Genomic DNA, 25,505 nt, shown 5'->3' with positions numbered 1-25,505 from the left:
TGTAAGATAAAGTACTGTGAATCTCTGTCATCAGCCCATTTCACAGAGAAGAAACTGAGACTCCTTAAAAGGAGCGACGTGCACAAGGCCACACAGTGGACAAGAGGCAGAGCTGACTCCGAGGCGGGCAGTCTCCCTCAGAGCCTGGGTTTGTAAACAACCCGATGGGCCACTGCAAGACACGTCTCAGTTCCCAGCTCACATGACGGCAGCCAGGAAGGAGCACTGTGCCAGGATAGCTCTTTTTCATAAGCCATTATTTGAGGAATTGGAGAAATGGAAGAATAGAAAACACCAGCCAGAATCACAGTGATTTGAAGGGCCTGGGGCTTACCTTGCCCAGGACAGTGAGGCATGGTTTCCGGTCCAACTCCGGCTGTTCCAGCTTCACCACTCCTACCCAGCCATACTCATACAAGTCCTCTTCGTCATTGTTATTACACAGGCCCAGTGGGTGCATCTAGGAGACAAAATGGAAAGAAGATGTCAATAGGCAGGCTACGAACTTGCGTGACTCACATTGTGCATTTCTCAGACACTATTGCCAAAAGCAGTTTCAAAACTTTGAAAATGGCAGTTTTTCAACCCATGGGGAACTCTATTCCAACACAGTGAGCTGAACAATGGGGAGAACACGACAGAGCCACTGTAAATATATTTTATGGATGCTTGTTCGCTGCTTTGTAAGTGATGGTCACCCAAGGTAGAGACCACCCAGTAGAATGTAGGGAAAGAAAACAGAGTCATTACCATATAAAAGCCAATCTAAGTTGCTGTGAAATACCATAAATTTAACATTAAATAGCAACTACAGAAGAGACTCACTAGATTAGCATCCTAGGCTTCTAGACTTCAACAACACATCTACTTCACCTTATATAAGAGGACCTGGAAACACATCTGAGACTTTATGGAGAGACCATCAGAAATACAGCACAATCACCAGTTTAATTAACAGGCTGTTTAGAGGCTACCCTTGGTTACTGGGAAACAAAATGAAATTCTTTGAGCACTTTTCAAAATTTACAAAGCACAAAATCAAAGATGGTAGAAGAGCATCGTCAAATTTTTGCATGAAAACATGCAGTCAAACCAGAATAATCCTAAGGTTTGCGCTCACAGTTTTATCACTGAGTTGTTTCAGGCCCTAGAATCCCTAGTAACAATCTGAGAAGAGGAAATCCTCATGGATAAACATAACTTATCAAGAAGTTGATAAGCCTAGCACTGCGTGTGCTAAGCTCTTAAGTGGAAGAAATATGTCTTTAGATTGATGGCAAGTTAGAGACATGGAAGACCTAAGAATCCACTGTAGAAAACATATGGCCCCCAAAGACATCTGTGTTATGATCTCCAGAACCTGTGCATAAATTACCTTATACAGCAAAAGACACTTTGTAGGCGTTATTAGTTTGAGATGGGGAGATTTCCCATCAGGTTATCTGGGTGGGCCCAATGTAATCACAAGGGTCCTTATCAGGGAAAGGAGGCAGCATGAGAGACACAGAGTAGATGTGACAACAGAAGCAGAGATTGGACTGATGGGCTTTGCAGATGGAGGAGGGGGCCGTTAATCAGGAACACAGGCAGCCTGTTGAAGCTGCCCAAGACAAGGAAAGAGATTCTCCCTTTGAGCTTCCAGGAGGAATGCAGCCCTGTGGACCTATTTGGACTTCTGACCTCCAAAACTATAAGAGAATAAGTTTGTATTGCTTTAAGTCACTAAGTTTGCAGTAACTCATTATAGCAGCAAATAGGAAACTAATACACCCACCTTATCCCCAACTTGTTTTACAGATGAGAACAGAAATTCAAGATAAATGGCTCCAAGACAACACAACCAGCGAGTAGTGTGCATCCAGAGGTGACCTGGCCCTCAGATTCACAGTCCAGTGCCTTCCCACTCTACCTGCTTACCTTATTGTCCCCTCTGAGAGCTAACAATCTAGTGGGGGAGGAAAGACTAAGAGATAAAATCGTTAGGGAAAAAATGTTTGCAGCTCTAAATCCTGTGGCATTCAAGTGCAACAGTTTAGTGCAGACAGCAAGAGTTGCTAGAATGTTTGTGGAGCCTCTGTGAAGCTGCTGAGCCGGAATGAGCTTCAGAGAAAGAGTTAGACTGGTCAGGGCAAAAGGAGAGAGGGCAGTCATTGTTACAAGGCCAGGAGAAGTTGCTAAGAGATGATGGGGAGGGGAAAGGAGGAGACCAGTCTGATCAGTAGGGAGGGTCACAATCTACATTGGGAAAGAAAGAGAAGGGCTCAAAAACTAGAAAGGAGTTTGGACACCAAGATATCACAGATATCACAGGTATCTTCTTAGGCGGAAGACGACATACTGAAAACAGTTATCTTAGGCCGACGAGTAACACTCTTTTGGGCAATGGTATTGATATACGCCTGGACTCAAGAGATGGCAATAAGTAGAGAGCAAAGGGTACACCCAGAGATGACAGATCCTCGACAATTTAATGGAACAATGGGGAAGGGGTTGTACAAGCCTGTAAAGCAGGTGAGAGGGTCACCACTGCTGAGCAAGGGTGCCACAAGGGGCTACGAGCAGCTGTCTTTACAGTGGGTGATAATCCACTCCTAGGAGTTCCAAGATACCAGAGAGCACTGGGGCATCCGATTTTTACATGATTCCTCAGGCTCAAAGAGTTTGCCTGAAGGACCAGTGAGGGTTCTGCAGTGCAATGGGCAGTACAACCTTCCCTTCACGATGCTTCTGCAGGACTCAACCCACTCTAGATTAAAATTTTTTTTTTATTTTTGAAATAATAATTTAAAAAACCATGGCCGGGCGCTGTGGCTCACGCCTGTAATCCTAGCTCTTGGGAGGCCGAGGCGGGCGGATTGCTCAAGGTCAGGAGTTCAAAACCAGCCTGAGCGAGACCCCGTCTCTACTATAAATAGAAAGGAATTAATTGGCCAACTGATATATATATAAAAAATTAGCCGGGCATGGTGGCGCATGCCTGTAGTCCCAGCTACCCGGGAGGCTGAGGCAGAAGGATCACTCGAGCCCAGGAGATTGAGGTTGCTGTGAGCTAGGCTGACGCCACGGCACTCACTCTAGCCCGGGCAACAAAGTGAGACTCTGTCTCAAAAAAAAAAAAAAAAAAAAAAAAACCAGGTTGGGTGCAGTGGCTCAAGCCACTTTGGAAAGCCCAGGTAGGAGGATCACTCCAGGCCAGGAGTTTAAGACCAGCCTGGCAACATAGCAAGATCTCATCTCTACAAAAAAATGGAAAAATTAGCCAGGTGTGGTGGCACATGCCGATAGTCCCAGCTACTCGGGAGGCTGAGGCAGGAGGATCACTTGAGCCCAGGAGTTTGAGGTTGCTGTGAGTTGTCATCATACCACTGCACTCTAGGCCAGGCAACAGAGCAAGACCCTCTTCTTGCAAAAAAAAAAAAAAAAAAAAAAAAAAAAAAGGTAGTTTTTAAATCTTACTCATCCTGGTGTAGCGTCCACAGTGTTCACAGGATGGGAGGAAGGAGACCCCATTCCCACTCCTCCCATCCATTCTTGACTGCCAGCAATGGCTGGGTATGGGCCTGACGCTCCAGCGCCACCCATTTCTGAAGCTAATTGATTTGACAGGTGAGTTGTTACATGCACCTTAGCAGTTCTGACTTCCATAGCCACCATCCTGCTTCTAAGAATGTTCTTTGGTTATTAAATGATGAGTAGCCTGAAATGCCAAGACTTCTGACTAGCAAAAGGATGATCGAGGATGATAAGCTAATTGTATCAACAGCTCAATCACCTTTGACCTCCAGGAAAAGGCTTGAGGCCCAGCTCAGGCCAGTTTCCTGGAGTCCCAGGCCAAGTAATGATAATGGCAACCACCACCCTCCTGACCTTTTTCTACAGTATTCTGTGATTTTTTTTTTTTTTTACCTTGGCCATGTGACTTAGAGGTTTCCAGATGGATGACTGCTTTTTGAAACTCATACATTTATGGGGTTTGGTCAATGATAAAGAGTTGCTTTGAAGGATCAAGAGTATCATCAAGGTCTAAGAACTTGTATCTACATAAAAACTTCACTAAAGAAAGAAACCAGGCACAAAATACCACAATTGTATGAGCCCATTTACATAACATGTTCAGAACAGGCAAATTGATAGGGACAGAAAGCAGACTTGTGGTTGCCAGGGGCCACAGGAACGGGGAAATGGGGAGTGACTGCTAGGTGGGTACAAGGTTTCCTTTCAGGTGATGAATATGTTCTGGAAGTAGATGGTAGTTATGGTTGTACAACAATGTGAACATATTAAATGCCACTGAATTATATGCTTTAAAATGATTAAAATAGTCAATGTTATATGAATTTTACTACAATAGTTTTTTTTTTTTAAACCAAACAACTGTCCTAAGAGTTTACTCAAAAATTCTTACACCCTGCCTTGTGCTACCCTCAGCTAACATGGGGATCCACAGCAGAAGATGGTGTGGTTTCTACCCTTCCAGAACTTAAGCCAAATTCAGTGGCGCTTTGGAAACTGGGCCTGCAGAATACCAGCCCTACGAGATGAAAAACAGGTTCTTGCACAGTAAATTATGTTGAGAAGTACTTCACAGGGACTCAGGATCTACATGTGTAAATTAAAACTCTGCAGAGGCCTATGGTTTAAAAAACAAAAGGTTTTCAGCCTTTGCTAAACCCACCATTTCCTACCCTTTGATTATAAGCACGTTTTGCATTTAATCTGATCACTATGTTTCACAGGACACACTTTGAGAGATGTTAAATTAGGGAGAGACACCCACACACACATACATGAGAGAACAAACCTATAGTAACCATGACCCAAGGCAAAGCTCAATGTCCACAAACGCTGCACACCCACGACGCAGAGTTAAGGCTATGGTGGAAAGGGATGGAGGCATGGTTGGGGACAGCTGGAGAGAAGGCAAGGCCTGGGAAGGCGGGGGATACAGAGAGGAGGAGAGGGGATGGAGAGGATTAAGAATGGGAACTGAGAGCAAGAGAAGCCAAAGCTGAGGCCTGACCTGCTGCAGCCACAGTGGAGAGGAAGTGGGCTTGAACAGACCTGTGGAGCATTCCCAGGCATGCAGAAATCCGAACTATGTAAGACTCAACACACCCAAGGGTCCCCTTGGGTCTGTCAGGCCGGCGCCCTGGACCTCGCTTCATGCCGGGCCCAACCCCCCATCAAATCTTCCGCTGACACTAGGGCGGCTGTTAGCTGAACACATCAACCCTGTCAAGGGTGTTGACTTCTGCACAGGGATTAAAGCTTTAAAAACCAAAAGGAATTTTTTCAAGTGCCAGTGGGTCTGATCAGGTGGCGTGGGTTGTTTATTTTCCTGTGGTGGGTAAAGAAACCACCAAAATCACATCTCAGAGGATCAAAAACCTATCTCACCATCCTTGCTACCTTCCCACCTCCATCCTGAGCTCCTTCCCCCCCCCCCCCAGTTCCTTATTCAAGGTTATATCTCCAGGTGCCCAAACCTGCAAATTCCATCTTAGTATTATGTCTCTCAAGTGTAACTGGCCTCTCCAAAGCATTTCTTGAATATCATACTGTATAATTCAGGTCTCCGTCAGCTCTCCCCTGAGGACAGCATCAGCTTCCGGCAATGCCTCCCACCCCAGGTCTCCAGCCGTTTATACCCTGGGGTTCTCTTTTCCCAAGGGCTCCAAGTTTGAGCTCAGGAGAATGTTTTATAGGGAAGTAGAAGTAGTCATAACATGAAAATACTCATCAATGAACTGATTTGTCCCAAAGGATGGAGTATTCTAGGCAAAGGCATAAAATGCAAAGGAACGTTCCATGTCTGGGGAAAGTGAAGGAAAGGGTTTTCCCATTAGCATCTACTAAGTTACTGTGCTTATGCATTTTTTTTTTTTTTTTTTTTGAGATAGAGTCTTGCTTTGTTGCCCAGGCTAGAGTGAGTACCGTGGCGTCAGCCTAGCTCCTCAGACTCCTGAGCTCAAGCGATCCTGGTGCCTCAGCCTCCCAAGTGGCTGGGACTACAGGCATGCGCCACCATGCCCAGCTAATTTTTTCTATGTATGTTAGTTGGGCAATTAATTTCTTTCTATTTATAGTAGAGACGGGGTCTTGCTCTTGCTCAGGCTGGTTTCGAACTCCTGACCTTGAGCGATCTGCCTGCCTCGGCCTCCCAGAGTGTGTGCTTATGCATTTTAATATAATATAATCCTTATGGCAAACTCTGCTAATTATTGGAATATCAGATGATATAGTGACTAGATCATGTAAGTAAATTGCAAACTAGAACTGTAAATTAGCAATCAACGTAGAATTTAGTAGAGTCCAGGAAAGTTTTATTAGTCAACAACTGGATTCCACTCAAAGCCAATGGCAAACAACCTAGTTAAGGATTAAATAAAAAAAAATTCACATGGGAGCCTCCAGAGAATGATCAATGGATTGAGAGAGAACTTTGGAAAAAGTTAAGAGTCCTCTCATTTGGAACACAACTCTTGATGATCATGCTGCTGAAGTCAAACATACATGAAGGATACCACTTCCATATTCTCATATGATTTTGCTGAAAATATTCCAACACTGCCCACATGAGATTCACTCTGTTTATTCTCAGAAATCAGTACAAGACCGCAATTACAATTTAACGTGTTAAATTCAAAATCAAACTATTATTTTTTGGTTTCATTTTTCAAGCTATAACCCCAATTAAACCTGTATTTCTATTATCCACTAAAATATTAGCCCCAAATTTAAAAAGATCCCTAGATCCTCTTCTGGATAACAATCACCTGTAAAGAAATTCTTTATTTTTTTTTACAGTCCCCATATGAAATTCTTACATCCGGCTAGGCACAGTGGCTCACACATCTGTAATCCTAGCACTTTGGGAGGCCAAGGTAGGAGGAATGTTGAGACCAGGAGTTCCAGAGCAGCCTGAGCAAGACTGAGACCCTGTCTCTACTAAAAATAAAAAAATTAGCCAGGTGTGGTGGCGCATGCCTGTACTCCCAGCTACTCAGGAAGCTGAGGCAGGAGGATTGCCTGAGCCCAGGAGTTTGAGAATGCCGTGAGCTATGATGCCACTGCACTCTACCTGGGGCCACAGAGTAAAACTCTGTGTCTAAAAAAGAAAGAAAGAAAGAAATCCTTACATCCTCCTAAAGTTTTGGCTAGGCATTGCTTCCATACCATCTCTCCAAACAGTTGTCAGATAAAAACCAGGCCTGTTAATTCACACATGCTGGCTGGGCCAGGTGGCTCACGCCTATAATCCTAGCTCTCTGGGAGGCTGAGGCAGGAGGACTGCTTGAGGTAGGGAGTTCCAGAACAGCCTGAGCAAGATTGAGACCCTGCTCTACTAAAAATAGAAAAAAATAACCAGGCACAGTGGCATGCACTTATTATAGTCCCAGCTACTCGGGAGGCTGAGGCAGGAGGATTGCTTGAGCCCAGAAGTTTGAGGTTGCTGTGAGCTAGGCAGACACCATGGCACTCTAGCCTGAGCAACAGAGTGAGACTCTGTCTCAAAACACACACACACACACACACACACACACACACACACGCACGCACACACACACACTAACACCAGCCAGTGACATACAGGCAGTGACTACATATGAGACCTGTGTTTGCTTCTAAACACTTAATCATTCCAAGTTAATCGTAGCATACTTCAACGTATGATGTTTAAACATGTTAACTTTGAATTTATTGTGGCAGATAACAAACATTATAGGCACTTCTGAGTTTATTTTCTTAAAATGTTTGAATGGGTAGAATTTACCTTAAATCAGATATTTGAAATTTAAGTTTTCTGTCTTACTATTTTTAAGAAGGCTAAAAATGGCTAAATTATGTATAAGAACTCAGGGATATCAGAAAGAACATTTTTTTTTGGAGACACAGTCTCACTTTGTTGCCCAAGCTAGAGTGAGTGCCGTGGCGCCAGCCTAGCTCACAGCAACCTAAAACTCCTGGGCTCAAGCAATCCTCCTGCCTCAGCCTCCCAAGTAGCTGGGACTACAGGCCTGCGCCACCATGCCCGGCTAATTTTTTCTATATATTAGTTGGCCAATTAATTTCTTTCTATTTATAGTAGAGACGGGGTCTCGCTCTTGCTCAGGTTGGTTTCAAACTCCTGACCTCGAGCAATCCGCCCGCCTCTGCCTCCCAGAGTGCTAGGATTACAGGCATGAGCCACCGCGCCAGCCAGAGAAAGAACTCATGAAAACATAAAGAAAAAAGATCAAATAATCTTAGAGACATAGTCTGGAACTTGACGAAGACGCCACTGAACAGAGAGTACTGAAAAAAGGAAGGACAGCCTGAAATGATAAGACAAGCAAAACTCCTGGGACACATCCACAGAAGAACTTGATGCAAGTAACTAATAAGCTACAATTAAAGTGTAAGGATATAACGGAAAGTATGTCCTGTGTTATAACTTTGGTCTTGTGCTACTTTTGGTCTTTGTACAACTACTTTGGGGTGCTCAACATCTTGCTTAAGTCAATTGAAGGAAAAATGCCCAGTTAATTCTCTATTGTGAGTTTGAATTATTATGAAGCTGTGGCTCTTACCCTCTCACTCGTTATATTCCAAGGGTTGTTTCAGGATGGAAAGAATGAGTACTTTGGAATCACGCAACCTTGTGTCTAAATCGCACTCCTGCCTCTTAAGTGGCACATCACCTGGGCAGATGCCCCAATTTCTATAAACTTCGATTTCCTCATTTGTAAAATGGGCACAATAACATCTGCCTCAACAGGTGCTTAAGGATTAAATGAGATAAAACAAACATAGTAACACAGTAGATGATCAATGGAAAATCCTCTCCTTCACTTTCTCTAGACTTGTTATGTTCATTTACTTTTTAATATTCTTTCTTTCATCTATCTATAATATCTCCCTATCTGTCTATCTAGAGACAGGGTCTCTGTCATCCAGGCTGGTCTCAAACTCTTGGGCTCTAGCAATCCTCCAGCCTCAGCCTCTGGAGTCTACAAGTGTATGCCACCACATGCAGCTAATTTTAAAATAATGTGTGTGTGTGTGTGTGTGTGTGTGTGAGAGAGAGAGAGAGAGAGAGAGAGACAGACAGACAGACAGACAGACAGAGATGGAGAAGAGTGATCCTCCTGCCTTGGCCTCCCAAAGTGCTGGGATTACAGGCATGATTGACCACATCTAGCCTCAATTACATTTCATGTCTTTGCCTAGAATATTCTGCCCTTCAAGACGAGCTTGAATGTCACTCCATCCATGGAGCTTCCTTGAATGCACCCATACAGCTAAGTTGCTTCCACTTCGTTGTTCCCTGATGCTTTGTATGTTGCTTACCACCCTTCCTTTAGCTTCCCCTCTAAGACAGGCATCTGCTTCTGGGAGGACATTCTTACTTAGACGTCCCCTTTCACCCTACCCAGAGCCTTGCATCCAACAGGTGCTCAATAAATGACAGCTGGCAGAACAAACAGCCTCTGGCCTGGAGGCACACCTGCTGCCATGCTTCTTGCTTTGTTTTTGGTGAGTCACTTGGGTCTCTACTCAGCTAAGAGAGACCAGGGCAAATAGGTCAGGATTCAATCAACTTGCTGCTAGAATTTTAAAAGACTTGGCTCTTACAGTTGTTGATTACCCACTCATCAAAGACATTCCAAGGATGAAAAAGATTTACTGGCAGTGGTGTAGGAGCAAAGGCTGTTCCTCCTTGGTCCTGGTGTGGATCCACAGCAGCTCGAGCATGCAGAGGCAGCCAACTCCTTCTACTCACAGAGAACACAACACTGCTGCCCTGGCTTCAGGCTAGCAGGTACCCTGAAAGGGCAGTTGAGAGGGAAGGAGAGTAAAGGCTATTATCTTCCAAAAAGCAAATGTCTCCAGTTTTCCCTCCCAGGTCTGCTCTCTGAAGTTGCTGTCAGCAACAACAAAACAAGGGAATAAACCAAACTGAGGAAGAGGTAGGCAAGGGATCCAAGCAGAGACTCCAACAGAGAAGAGATGATAAAGGGAATTCCCGGGATGGGAAATCCCAGGACGATGGCTGTGCAACCAGCCTGCTGAGAAAAAAGTCCCGATGGGACTAAAAGGAGGAGGCTGCTGGAGAATGAACCACACAAACAACAAAAACCTGAATCACAACCCAATGAGCTGGATGGTACTGAGATGAGTTTTATTATAGTTCTGAACAAGAAGAGGAAATATGATAGTTAAATAAAACTAAAGTAATGGGGAGGGGGAAGTTGGGGAGGGGCAATGATTAAGTCCAGGAAAAAACCCAAGAAGTTACACCAGAATTGTAGCCCATCATCAGGGTATGGCCTACCTGGCATGGCTGAGTAGACAGACAGCCATAATGCCAACCCTGATCTAAATAATCATTGGGGTATAACCATATTGGCTGAATGTAGGAATGGAAAGTGGGAGGGGGGATAGGAGGAGAGGGAAATAAGAAACAATATCTTTATCTTTTCACAGTAGGAAGTCAACAAATAATTTCAAGATAGACTAGAAATGTGAAGCAGCAGTATAAGCATTACTCACACAAATTTAGAAATATTCACAGAGGTGAAGAGAAGAAACCACTAATGAATTGAAAATGGTTGCCTCTGGGAACAGCAATCAGAGACGGCGAAAGTGGAACAGGGGAATGCTCTTTTTTATTATAAGCCATGATGTACTCTTTGCCTTTTTATAAACAGATATGTGTATTCTGATCAAAAATTTAATGCACTGCTGAACATAAGTCCCTTCCTGCAGGCATTCCAGCAGATTTTACGGGTCCTCCTCACTGGGAAAGGCAGGGAAGCATTTTGTCAGACCTAAGAGAGGCACAGGCTCCCTGCACAGAAGAGACACTTGAAGGGCAACTGTCTGGGATGGTTGTCCTGGGAGCCGCCGAGAACCTGGGCTGAGGCTGCGAACACAGCACAGAGGATGACTCAGGAAGACATGGTAGAGAAAGAACCAGCAGGCTTCCCCACCCTCATAACCAAAAATAACTCCCAAGTGGCATCACAGAGTGACGTGGATTTGGGTGTTACAGAGATGGCAGGCACAATAACCAGGGTGTTTGCTCTGAGAAGCTCCAATTTCCTCCCAGACATAGACTCTTTAACCTCTAGAAGAGGCACTGAATATCCTACTTGCATTTCTCATTAGGGAGTTGCTAAAACAAAATACAATGCATATACCTGATTATCTTTGGTACCTGGTTTCAAATACCTGATATTATGTTGAAATATGAAGATGGACCTTCTTCAAATTTCTCAAGAGCCCAGTGAGGTTGACTATCATGGTTTCACTGTTTTGTTAATAGACAAAGAATATATGGGACCTTCTAAGCCAAAAGACTGTCAGACAAGGTTAAATATCTGGAGAAAAAGAACTATGTTCCCTTGAGTATGGTACATCAAGCCAACCTTTGAAAACAAGACCAGCTCTTTAAGAAGTTTTCAATACAAAATCCTTGAGATATACTAGTGCACTTTCCACATGTCTGAAAGGGCAAAACTGAAACCAGGGCCAATGGTGCTTTTATCCAAGGTTACAATATCTCTAAACTAGGCTGAGAGTTTAAAATAACTTCAAAAGAGCCGCCTGCTTCTAAGTGGGTTACTGTTACACAGGAGCCAAACACTAAACTAATAGGAGGACGAGACATTTCGCTCTGTAATATTATCTCATCCAAAAATTCCTGGGGATTTAAAAGGGAAACTTCCTTCCTTTTGTCCTTTTGCCGCTGTCAGCCAGGGTAGGGTGTCACCATGGTACACAGTTTCACATCAAACAGCCCCAGACCTCTTCTTAAAAGGTGTGGTGGCTGGAATTAAGACTTATAATTTACATGAAGGAATGGAAAAAGGACAGCCTCATTCATTATTCTCTTGAATCATAGTCATTATTTTTTCCCCTTCTATGTATAAAGACATGGACAACTCTTTTGTTGTTCAAGCAAATCGCCTAAATAAATCGTTTTCTGGACCTAGAATCCAGAAGAACCTGGATACAGTTCATTTCTGTTGTCATAGCAATGGGGCAACTATAATGGGGACAGAAACCATCCCAGACAAAGAAAAGGAGCTGGCTGTTGCTGTTTGCTAGAGATTTCCAACTGGGAATCGCCTGAGGACTCTGGTTTTCAGAACACTCGGCAGGAGTCTCCCCCACTGTGTGTCCCTTTTTAGAGAGAAACCAAGAAGAGACAGTATCCTAATCCTGTTCAGTTCCTCTGTACCAGATGAACAGCCAGGAAGTTACCTGTCAGAACCCAGGGGAAGCAGCAAGTATTTCACATCCACTTTCTCACTTCTCCCCTCCCCTGGAATTTCATTTTATCAGATAATAATGTTGAAACTTAGATATGGCCCTGTGCATATCTTATGTATTGACTTTACAAACCTTCACTTAGAACTTCCATTGCTAGTTTCAAATAGGTAAGGAGATGCTTCATAAGTTAATATTTTTTTAAAAAAAAATCCAATAGACTTTAGAAAAACACCAGAAAATCTTAAGCAAAATTAATTCTAAATACATTCTTAAAGTGACTCAAAGTGATTCATATGCCTACCAGATGACACGTATTGTTCTCTACATAGAAATTCACTGACACAGTTTCAATTCAAATTGCAAGGCAACTTATAAAGGACATTTAATGGTTCTTATGAAAAGGTAAGCGTTATGTGCTAAACACACCAAAGCATTACTAAATTAATCTGAAATATGTTGGCAGAGGGGAAACAGTAGAAGTAGAATTCTCATTCTTCCATATTTAAAAAGAATACTATAAAAGAACAAATCATTAAAACTACATGATTGGAAGCCACTGGATATGCTAGTGGAAAAAAATAAAAAATAAATAAAACTACATGATGCTAGACTGAAACTAGAAAAATAAAACAGTGGAAAAGAAATTCCAAAGCTACATTTAAATTTTCATAAATTCTTAACATGACACAAACTAGGAATAACATAAGGATGTACAAAGGAATCAGTAAATTCTGCAGGGACAGGGGATAGCAATGCAGAGAAAGGCTCAGTGTGTGATAAAGCAATATGTGTTAATGCAACTCCTTTAGAACAATTAATAAACTATACAGCAACAAAGGGGGCACAAAGTACAAATGTATCTGTAAACCATCTCCATATGAGCAGGAACAGAACAAAGATACAAAGGAAAAGAATGAAATGACCGAGTTAAGGGACATACACAACTAGTTTATAGTAAGAAAACAGAAACACCATCAACTTTATTGGGTGATGAATACAACAGAATCACCAAAGTAAACCAATGGCTAAACCCCACTGGGCAAACACATCCCTGCCACGCTGCAAACTGGCTCAATTTGAGGGGAAGCAGAATGGCCATGCGACAAAGCCCACGCTGTTATGTCCCTTCCACCATAATTCCATTTCTAGAATAGATCCCAAGGAAACAAGCTAAAGCAAAGCAACTTTATATGATGAAATCTTCAAGCTGGCCTCCTTCAAACTGGAAATTTAGGGAAAAATTGCCTCCCCCCCAGACTATATAATCAAACAAAATCAATGTGTATATGGGATGTTGTGTAACTTTGGGAAGATAATGATGAGGATACCATGGTATAAAGAGTACATATGAAATTTTAAGAAGAGTTAATGTACAAAACAACTACTATTTAAAAATTGCATCTGCATCTGCATGAAAACTGAAAGGAAACAAAAAATTTTAAAAGTTAATGGGTTGGAGAATAAGGATAGTAAGAGATTTTTCTTTTTTGGATTCTAGTATTCATTCAACCCAACGTTTGCTGAGCGCTGACCTTGTGGATGGACATTGGACAAGAAACGGCAACTGAGACCTGAGCACTCCCTTACTGTGATGTTGTTTGATCAACAGTTTGAAGAAAGTTCTAAAATGTGTACACATCTGCTGACAAGACAGGTGACTGAAATTTGAAGCTCATCATGGCTTTTTCTTAATTGGCTCTGTGTATAATACAGTTTAAAAGTAACAGATGGCAGCACAGGATAGTAATATGCATTGTCGAAAAGATGTATTTCTAAGTGCCCATCAATTCATGAGTGGATTAAGAAAATGTGGTATGTATATACATACACCATGGAGTACTACGCAGTCATAAAAAGGAATGAAATAATATCTTTTGCAGCAACTTGGATGGCACTGGCGACCATTACCGTAACCAAAGTATCTCAGGAATGGAAAAGAAAACACCACATGTACTCTCTAATAATTGGGAGCTAAACAATGGGCAGACACTGGCACAAAGAGATGTAAAAGTCATTGCCATTCAAGAAGGAGGGAGGATAGGAGAGGGTATGGGATAAAACTTATCAGGCACAATGAACACTATTCTGGTGATGGGCACACTAAAAGCCCTGACTTAAGCATTATACAAGGTATCCATGTAACAAAAACATTTGTACGTCCTTAATATTTTGAAATTTAAGAAAAAATAAATAAAGTGGGGGGAGAAAAAGATGTATTCCTTTCCCACAACAAACACCACAACCTCCAACGGGCTGGTTGAGCTGCAGGGTGTTAGAAAGCCAGGCACACATACGGCACTCAGTACATGCGCTAACTAGTTACCAAGGCAAGCACAGGCTGTCCACAGGTGCTTGGCAAGAAAAGCACAAAAGTAGTAGTATAAGCCAGCACACAGTGGAATCAACAATAATTACTTTTTTTTTTTTTGAGACAGAGTCTCACTCTGTTGCCAGGGCTAGAGTGCCGTGATGTCAGGCTGCCTCACAGCAACCTCAAACTCCTGGGCTCAAGCAATCCTCCTGCCTCAGCCTCCCGAGTAGCTGGGACTACATGCATGCGCCACCATGCCCGGCTAATTTTTTCTATTTTTAGTAGAGACGGGGTCTCACTCTTGCTCAGGCTGGTCTGGAACTCCTGACCTCGAGCGATCCTCCCACCTCGGCCTCCCATAGTGCTAGAATTACAGGTGTGAGCCACCGCACCTGGCCAATAAATACTATTTTAATCATTGACAACAGCTCCAGTTAGTCTAACATTTCAAGCCTGTTCAAGGGGACCATCTGACCATAGAAACATGAAGGTACATCAATTTCATTTCATTTCTTTGGTACACACTAGACAGACAAAAACTCTCAAAACAAAACCAAAATCTTTGCACCACATGACTAAAAATATACACCCTCTAAGTATTACAATAAAGTTATAGTCGGGGTTCTTCATAAAATAAATACAATGACTCCTGATATGTGGAGAATTTCTTACAAGAAACCAATGGGATATAAGAAGCCTGGTTTCTTGTACTCTTGAGTAGTTTTCTGAACAAAAAGAGGGTCACAAAAAAATAACAACAAAAAAAGCAAAACCCAAAAAAAAAGTCAGGTTCATTATCTCCCAATCAACATTCTAGGTTCTTTTTCTTCTTGGAAAGTCTCTTTAATTGGAAAAACACAGAAACTAAAATGGAAGGAATAATCCAACGTTTACCAAGTTAACTGTGCTAAGAAGGGGATTCTTAACATAGCGCTAAGAGCAGGCACTTTAGTGTCTAGCCTAAGAGCAGAGCCTGTCTTTCTACACTGGCACCACCAAGGAAGCCGGACCACCCTGTGCTACGATGAACATGGGCTTTGAGCCACACTGGCCTCCCGCACTGCCACTTAACCTGTGTGTGGCCTTAGAAGAGTCGCGTAACTTCTGAGCCTTGTTTCTCCACCTGAAGGGCAGTCCTGATCCTGCCTCTCCTGCTTATATTCCTGAGGAATAGATACCAAGAGGCCCGTGTGCCTGGCACGTGAAAAACAGGGCAATAGATGTGACACCAAAATCACAAGCAACCAAAGAAAAAAAACAGATCATCTGGACTTCATCAAAATTAAAAGCTTTTATGCTGTAACGCACATCATTAAAGAAGTGAAAAGACAACCCACAGAATGGATGAAAATACGTGCAAATCACGTATCTGATAAGAAACGTACATCTAGAATATAAAAAGAACTCTTTACAATTCAGGCCAGGCGTGGTGGCTCACGCGTGTAATCCTAGCACTCTGGGAGGCCAGGGCAGGAGGATAGCTTGAGCTTAGGAGTTTGAGACCAGCTTGAGCAAGAGCAAGACCCAGTTTCTACTAAAAATAGAAAAATTAGCCAGGCATGGTGGCACATGCCTGTAGTCCCAGCTACTCCAGGACGCTGAGACAGGAGGATTGCTTGAGCTCAGGAGTTTAAGCTTGCAGTGAGCTATCATGATGCCTGGGGTGGCAAGAGTGAAAGACTGTCTCAAAAAACAAAACAAAACAAAACAAAAAAAACTCTTACAATTCCATAATAAAAAGACATATTAAATTATTCAATTAAAAATGGCCATAAGATCTCAACAGACATTTCTGCAAAAAGGACATACAAATGTCAATAAGCACATTAAAAGATGCTCTACATCATTAGCCATCAAGGAAATGCAAGTAAAAACCACAATGAGATACCACTTCATACCCACTAGGATGGTTGCAACAAAAAAGATAAAATAATAACAAATGTTGGCTAGAAGGTAGAGAAATTAGAACCCTCACACATTGCTGATGGCAATGCAGACAGGTACAGCCACTCTGGAAAACAATCTGGCAGTTCCTCAAAGGATGAAACAGAGTCACCGTATGACCCAGCAATTCTACTCCTAAGTATATACCCAAAAGAAATGAAAACATAGGCCGGGAGGGGAGGCTCACACCTGTAATCCTAGCACTCTGGGAGGCCGAGGCAGGTGGATTGCTCAAGGTCAGGAGTTCGAAACCAGCCTGAGCAAGAGCAAGACCCCGTCTCTACTATAAATAGAAAGAAATTAATTGGCCAACTAATATATATACAAAAAATTAGCCAGGCATGGTGGCGCATGCCTGTAGTCTCAGCTACTCAGGAGGCTAAGGCAGGAGGATTGCTTGAGCCCAGGAGTTTGAGGTTGCTGTGAGCTAGGCTGATGCCACGGCACTCACTCTAGCCTGGGCAACAAAAGCGAGACTGTCTCAAAAAAAAAAAAAAAGAAAAGAAAAGAAAAAAGAAATGAAAACATATGTCCACAAAAACTTGTACATGAATATTTCATCACAGCATTATTCTTAATAACCAGAGTGGACACAACCCAAATGTCCATCACCTGAAGAACGGATACATAAAATGTGGTAATATGGAACACAGTAGAATAGCATTCAGCCATAAAAAGAAACCAAGTACGGATGTATACTACAACAACATGGATAAACCTTTACAACATACTCAGTGAAAGAAGTGAGTCACAAAAATCCACACCTTACATGATTCTATTCATGTGAAAGTCCAGAATAGGGAAAGCTACATACAGATTAGTGGTTGTTTAGGACTTGGGGGATAGGGAGGGTAGGAGGATTAGAGCTAAAAGGTATAGCGTTTCTTTTTGAGATGATTAAAATGGTCTAAAATGGACTGTGGTGATGGTTGTATAATTCTGAATATACTAAATGGCACTGAATTGTATACTCTATATAGGTGAATTACATGGTATGTGAATTATGTATCAATAAAGCTATTATTAAAGAATTATGCAAATAAAGGGTAAGTGAAGAAAAAGGAAAAAATATAGTAGGGTAAGAATCTAATGATCATCAGCAGCATGGTGTGATGACAAGAACACAGCTGAGCTCCACCACTCCAAGCAGTTACTTTATCCCACCAAGGTTCAGTTTCCTCATCCCTAAAATAGGAACAGCAAGAGCCCTATTCCTGAATGAGATGGCACAAGTCAATGTACTCAGTAAACTCAAGTACGAGGTTGGCTGGAAGGACAGAAGGTTAGGGTGTTCTGCATAAAGGGAAAAGGGCTCCAGCCGGGGCCCAGTTCTACCATAAACAGAATCAAAATGACGACAGCCTTAGAGGAGACACTGTGAAAGGGGAGCTGGGTGGGACTGGAACTACCCCCATTTGAGATCTCCAAGACTGTGTAATCAAGCAAGAAACCCCAAACAAATAATGCGTGAAAGCAGGACACCAGTGATGAATCCAGAGTAGGCAAAGGCTCCCAGCAAGGGAGACAGCCACTCGGGTTCCTCAAGGGTACACTAGCTATACCCACGGGCTACAGATTCATCTCACTGCATTCCTTGCTATTCTGTAATTGCCCTGGTGAGTTTCCAAACCAAAAGAAAGAGCCAAGAGCGCTTCGGGAAGGGACATGATGAAAATCACCTGATTAAAATATTGCTGTGTAGTCTGTTAATAGTCCGGGAGGGATAGAGGGAAACCACAGGCTCAAGCATTAAAAGCAATAAATTATATGCTAGGCTTTGCCACCCAGTATGACCTTGGGCAAGTCGCATAAGGGCCACATTCTCTCTGATCCTGAAGCAAGGGGAATGCCTGCCACCTGCCTATGTCATGGGGGTTTGGGGAGAATTAATGAGATAATGTCTGAGCTGTGCTTTGGGCTCAGCCAGTGTATATCAGGAACTATTAGCACAAGCTAGGACAGTTTCTTGCCCCTTCCTCCCTTCACTGAGCTCCCTGTGCCTGCTTACATTTACTTATACATGTTCCTGCTTGAAGAACAGTCAACTGCAGAGGTCATAACCCAGGCTGGGTCTGCCCTGGTCAGCCTTGTTAAAGCTACTCCCTAAACATATACTCATCAGCAACAGAGCACCTTGAGAGTTTAGCTCCCTGCCCAGCATTTGATAGCAGAGATGGATAATTAAAAAGAGAAAAAAGTTTCCTCTGGGCTTTTTGTTTTTTGAGATCCTTTGCTTTGTATCACCATCCTGCAACCCAACATTCTAGGCCATTAGCGTAGTGACTGCCACGTTGCAGGGGGCAAGGGACAAGCTCTTGAAGTCTTCAACTACTCAGTTCTTAGGTGTCAGACTGATGGACAGTTTTTTTCAGTGTCTAACTTCAAGGCAGCCAACTAAAGAAACCAGACAGCAGTAAGTTCACATACAAGGAAATTTACATTTGTGTTTCTAAGTGAGGACAAACCCATGTTGTATGAATCTGTGTGTGTATATGTGTGTGCATGTATGAAAACACAAAAAACTATACTCAATGAGAATCTGTAACTTCGAGATTCCTTTATTCAGATGGGTAAACTTGACATTTATTCCTTGAAAGCTCACTAGCCTTGATATACACAAGGAGAGAAGTCAGATTAGGGAACCCAACTGCTTCAGGCCAAAGGATGCAGAGGCTGAGTGTTTGTGGAGCTGTGGGCTAGAGGGGTGAGGACCGCAGTGCCCCACTCCTCAGAGTGCTCGGCCACAGCAAAGGCTAGAACCACAACTCACAGGAGGCTTTGGCAGACAACTGTGATCCTCTTGGAACAGGAGAGAATGAGAGGATCCATGAGGTTCATCTCAAGGCCATTTGCCACACACCTCCTATGTCCCCTGGAAGGCTGTCATGAGATAGCATCCTATCACCTCCCAGGTTCTAACAAGGATGAGGCTCCCCATCCCAGTTCCCCTTAGAATAGAGCCGCCTAAGGTAAAACCACTCAGCTACAGCCTTCAATTGACTTCTCAGCAACGGGGCAACTCACAACTCATGCTGCAGTCACCTGGCCCCTTGTGTTTCATTCAGTGTCATACTTTTTGGTATGGAGGACAAAGCCTTGGGGAGTGAGCACCTCTGGCTACTCTTCTTTTTGCTGTCTATGTAAGCCATAAACTGAATCTAAAAGTGGCTTGTACCTTTACCAGCTGAATCAGTAAGGCCTTGAGTTTGCAAGGCCTTGGCCTTGACAAGAGGGTGTGCCCAACTCTCATCTTGACTGCACCAAAGGTTTAGGTCACAAGGACAGGGCTGATTCCCAAGGCCTGTCAGCAGAGAAAGCAGCAAGATCCAGAGCAACAAGCAAAGCTTTAGACCCAAGCCAACCAATGCCACTCGGGGGTCAGCCTCTTAGCACTGCCAGAATTCTCTCCACCTCAGCTTTGTCATCTACCCATTAGGATAGTAGGATACTAATACTGACATTATAAGGCTGTTAAGAACACAGAGAATATATATTACACTTCCAGAGCAGTGCCTGACACAACCACTAAAACATAAGAGATAATAACAGCTGCTAACATTTACTATGCACTTGCCATGTTCCAGGAACTCTTCTATTAGTTTTATAGGTATTAACTCATCTGATCCTCACAATCACCTTTGAGGTAGGTATTCCTGTTTTACAGATGAGGAAGCCAAGACAAAAAGGTTCAGAGATTTGCTCAAGGTCACACACAAGTAAGTGGCCGGGCTGGGATTTAAACCCAGCCAGGTTAAGAGCCTTTGCCCTTAACCACCTTGCCAAGGAGACATATATTCCCATGCTTCCTTGCTGCTGAGAAGAAAGTAACATTTTATTCAGTCTCTACATGCTGAGAATAGTTTGTCTCCCATATCTTTTGAGGTACTTGGGTGAGCCTGAATAAAAGGAAACAATGAGCCAAAGAAAAGGGCTGGCAGGGATCTAGATAACAACAGATTCTAGAAGTGATGGGCAACCCAGGCTGCAGGCCATAGAGTCTACACCTGGTTCACAGTTAAGGAGGAGGGCAAACTGGGCTGCAGGAACCCCCTGCTTCCATGAATCAATGGCCCAAATTTAGAAGTAAATATGCAAGTGTCCATAATACATTCAGCCATATATTTTTACTCTTCATTTACTGCATTAGGGGTGAATTCCTTAGCATGTCTTCCAATTCACTAATACTATCTCCATCTTTATCCAATTTGGAGTTTCATTTATTAAGATTTAAATTTCAATGCCTATTTTTCATTTCTATTAATAACATTTATACATTATTCTTCTATCATATCCATTAATATTTCCTTTCTGCCTGTTGTGTTTCATATTTTCTTATTCCTTCTTATAGTACTAATTTCTTCTTTCATCTCCAATAATCCTAAACATGCATTTTAAAGTCACTGTTAGACTGCCCTATTTTCATTTAATCTCAAATAATTTCCCATTGCTGATTTTGTTGGCTATCTTTTCTTGAGTTAGCGTTGCTTAGGTATTCTGGAATTTGGCTTTGCAGACTCATGGAGTCAAGAGTTAGTTGGAGAGAGAGGTCTTCATCCTTCCCCCAGCAGTTTTGTGGTTACTTCTCCCAGGATCCCTAAGCCTAGATCAGGTTTCATATGGACATATTAGGTCCCCTAGGACATAGTGACTCTTATAAACCTCAGTCCATCAGGTCTCCAGGTGCCCTTGGCCCACATGTGGGTTGTAAGTCTTGTTTCTTCCTACAGCCCTAGGCTTCACCCTGAGCAGTAACTGTCAGATGTTTATAGCCTCCTTTCATAGCTGGAGCAGCCCAGCCCAGAGCTTGGTTTTAAGCAGCAAGTCTGGCTCCTGTCCCTCCCTATTTGGGATACTTTTGGTTCCCACATCCCCACCGGAGTAGCTTCTAGCACCACCACCTACTTTCATACTCAAAGTACTACGAGACTGTGGCTTCAGCATCAATCTTTGCTTTGTGTTTCTGTTTTGTTTTTTTTCTCTCCATAGATATGCTTATCTTGTTTTTGAACATAATTACATCTTTCTTATTATATTTGGTATTTGGAAAAGAAGGGAGTGGAACTGGTTCAAAATCAAACTTACACACCGAGCAAAAGGTGATATGTAAACAGACTTAAGGAGGTAAGGGAGAGAGCCACATCTGGGGAAAGAAGATTAATCTAGATAGAGGGAACAAGAGCAAGTGCAAAGGCCCTGCGACAGGCGGGTCTGGCATGTGTGGAACAGCAAGGAGGCCAGTGTGGCTGGAACAGTGGGAGCAAGAGAGAGACTGGCTGGAAAAGAGGGGAGAGCGGGCTAGACCACAGAGGGTTTTACAAGCCTTTCTATGGCAGCTGGGAAGTTGACAGTAACTTTTGCACAGAGTCGTAACACAGTCTGACTTATATTCTAACAGGACTGCTTTGGCTGCTCTATTTGAGAAACGACTAGGAGCAGTGGCGGGAAGTAGGAGGGTAGAAAGAGAGCAGTTAGGGGCTTTTGCAATAACACAGAGGAGAAATGAAGGTGGCTTGGAACGGGGTGGAAGCAGGGGAGGTGGTGGAAAGTGGTTGGATTCTGAATATATCCCGAAGGCAGAGCCAGCAGCATTTGCTGGTGGATTGGATATAGGTGAGGGAGAAAGAGGAATCAAGGATGATTCCACAGATAGAAATGTTACTACCTGAGATCAGGAAAAATGATGGAATAGGTTTGTTTGGGAGAGAGCTCTGTTTTGAACACTAAAATGAAGACTAACCCTTCTACCTTAGTACAAAGATACAATTACTATAAGACTTAAAAGATGACTTAAGACTAGTATGGAGAATATATAAAGAACTCTTAAAACTCAATAATAATGACACAAACAACCCAATTAAAAACAGATAAAAGATTTGAACACATACTTTGCAAAGAGATAGGGATAGCAAATAAGCTCGTGGAAAGATACTCCACATCAATAGTCATCAGAGAAATACAAAATAAAACCATAATGAAATTCTGCTACATATCCGTTAGAATGGCTGAAATTAAAAGGCTGATAATATAAAGTGTCAGCAAGGATGTAGAGCAACAGGAACTCTCAAACACTGCTTTTGGAAATGCAAAATGGCACAGTCCCTCTGGAAAAGAACTTCACATTTCTCATAAAGTTAAACATACACCTACCATGCAACCCAGATATTCCACTCCTAGATATTTACACAAGAAAATGAAAACATTTGTCTGCACAAATCTTATACTCAATAGCAGCTTTATTTGTAACAGCCAAAAATGGAAACAATCCAATGTCCAACAGGTAAATGGATAAATAAAATGTGGTGCACCCACACAACAGACTACTACTTAGCAATAAAAAGGAACAAAATACTGATATATTCTACAACATGGATAAACCTCAAATTCATTGTGCTTAAGAACCCAGATCTCCACCCTTCTCCCCAAAAGGGTAAATAATGCATGTTTCCATTTATGTGGAATTCTAGAAAATGTAAACGAATCTATGGTGACAGAAAACTGATCAGTGATTGTCTGGGTATGAGAAGGAAGAAGGGATGGACCATCAAGGGCCAAGTAACTTTGAGAGGTGATGAAAATGTTCTGTACCTTGATTGTGGTGGTGGTTTCACAGGCGTATTCATCTGTCAAAATTTGCCGCATACTCTTTCTTTAAATGGTTAGTTTATTGTATATAAAAACCTCAATTAAGAGTATGATTTTTAAAAGGAAATTGCTAAATTCAGGCTATGAACAAAGACAGCATTCTAAAAAGAGTCAACAACTCTGCCATGGAGTTCTACAACCCAACCAAAAGCCAAGATAATCCCAGTGCTGACCACGTGATCATTACCATCAGCCTCAGTTGTATAGATGGGCTTTTAATTCATAAATACATGATGAGCAGGTAGAGAAAAAAGGGAACTTTTCTGATTCAGGTCTAGCTCAGAGCTGGGCCACAGAAAACCCAAGGACCTAAGAGACAATGTCCTTTCCAGATGGCTAATATGAAAGTGTTTTTTCTATGTTTTCTAAACCTTAATCTTGATAGAATAAAGACAGACCTAAACAAGAGCCCTCAAGCTGTCACCCAGTGAGAGGCTGTGCACATGCTGAGATATACAGTAACCCTCCCTGCCTCACCCTTACAAAAGATCTCGCAGCATAAGCCACTGCACTTAAAACATCTTACCTCAATGCAGTTGACTAAGAACAACCCTCTACCTGTAACTCTGCATTCAGGGTTTTATTCTTGCAGACTCAAAGAATGTATACACCAAATTCCAGTTGGAGACCAGCAAGAACAACAAGAGAATATTCTTAAGAGCAGAGGCATCAATATGGCGGCTTTTTCCTCTATACAGGAGCTTTTCTGACTGCAGCAGCCCTCCCCTGCATCCCTCCCCAAATACAGGCATGTATCCTCATATGCATAATATTGATGCATACAAACACAACCATGGGAACATGTGCCACTAATGACACACAGAGCACTCCATATATAAATACAGAACAAATGATAACACACTGGTTCTACATTCTATCATGGCAAACTTGTAGCACGCACCTCTACAAGAGTCAATACAATAGCTAGAAACAGAGGTTTTCTCTCTCTGTGAAAAACAAGTAACTGCTTTTGTCTTTTGGGGAGACGACCCAGGGAACATTAGAGCATGGCCTGAGACATATGTCAGTATCACAGACAACTTCATTACATTCCTCTGCAGTCTAGGCCTACCTTGCAAGGTCAAAGGTTATAGAGAAGTCACTCAGTTGAGACAGCAGCTTTAGACTAGTGCTGTCTAATAAAACACTCTACAATAATGGTGATGTTCTATTTCTCACTGACAATGTAGCAGCCACGAGCCACGTGTTGCAGCTGAAACATGGCAAGTGCAACTGCGGAACTGAAATTTAAATTTTATTTAATTTTAATTAATTTAAATTTAAATTGCCACATCTACCTGGTGACTGTTGTATTACCTTTAGACCCTGAAATCTAATACTTCCTTATAATCTCAAGAAACAAAAAAAGTCCAAATATACTCTCTCCTCAGTTAATCTTAAAAGCATCAAATTAAAGTCAAGACTAGCTCAAAACTAGAAGATAAAGAAATGTGTTTGATGCTACTGAGTTACAGAGCAAATGTTTTAAAAAGATTTGGTATTTAGTAGCACCATGCAGTGCAGAACAAAACAAAACACCACAGGAAGCCAGCAATGAAGGTGTTTTGGGGTAAGAGATCAGTGGTTGGTCAGGTGACATGGGGAAACTGAAATCAGCCTGCCATCAATCTTGCTGTGTAGTCTTGAGCAAATCACTTTTTCTCTGGACCTCAATTTCTCAACAATAAATAGGATTTAACTACTTGCCCCATCTAAGTCGGAGTTGTTGGAAAGGGAAAGTACACTGAAGAGTATCAAATGCTACTTAAAAGCAAGATGTCATCCTAAATTCAGCTAAGTCCCTGGGAGGTCCTTATCCCTCATTCTCCTGCCTGCCTTTCTCTGGCCCTATCCATTCTTCACTGTCCAGCTCTAGCCACACTGCCTCCACATGCTCTTTCCAGAACTCTCTAGCTCACTCACTGTTCTCTCCGAATGCCTTCCACATTTTGACATTGTAAGCTTAACCACTTCAGTACGAGCGTCGACTATAATCCATAGCCACAGATGAATGCACACAGCTGAGCGTTGACTATAGTGTTAATAACAAAACGTCTACAATGGTACTCCGAATCAAGGCAATACAACCCTTGTACTGCATCAGAAAACCTCATGCATTTTAGAGAAAGACATTTTCCAGCACCTTACAATAAAGTGATAAAACAAAAAGGAAAAATCCATTAAGAAAATGTATGCTCAAAAAATAATAGAAGGCATAGTACTAGATACTATTGTAAACAATGTAATGTTAGCCTGTGTGTAGCCCCATGCTTTGAAATTTATCATACCAAAGAATAAAATTTAACGTAATATTCAAAAACTTGCCTTCTTTCTTTATTTATGATATGAA

At 42.3% G+C, this 25,505-nt stretch overlaps 1 protein-coding gene across 1 annotated transcript in view; it reads right to left on the bottom strand.

Annotated features, from left to right (window-relative positions):
* ZNRF3 (zinc and ring finger 3) overlaps positions 1-25,505 on the bottom strand; it is a 159,137-nt gene that overhangs the window by 63,259 nt on the left and 70,373 nt on the right. Inside the window, exon 2 of the mRNA XM_020283118.2 lies at positions 335-460. Coding sequence (XP_020138707.2) covers positions 335-460 — 126 coding nt within the window. The remainder of the gene's footprint in view (positions 1-334; positions 461-25,505) is intronic.

This window comes from Microcebus murinus, chromosome 22 (genome assembly GCF_040939455.1).
Source record: "Microcebus murinus isolate Inina chromosome 22, M.murinus_Inina_mat1.0, whole genome shotgun sequence".
Classification (NCBI taxonomy): domain Eukaryota; kingdom Metazoa; phylum Chordata; class Mammalia; order Primates; family Cheirogaleidae; genus Microcebus; species Microcebus murinus.
Note: the sequence above shows the minus strand (reverse complement) of the source record. Positions and strands in the feature narration are given on the sequence as shown.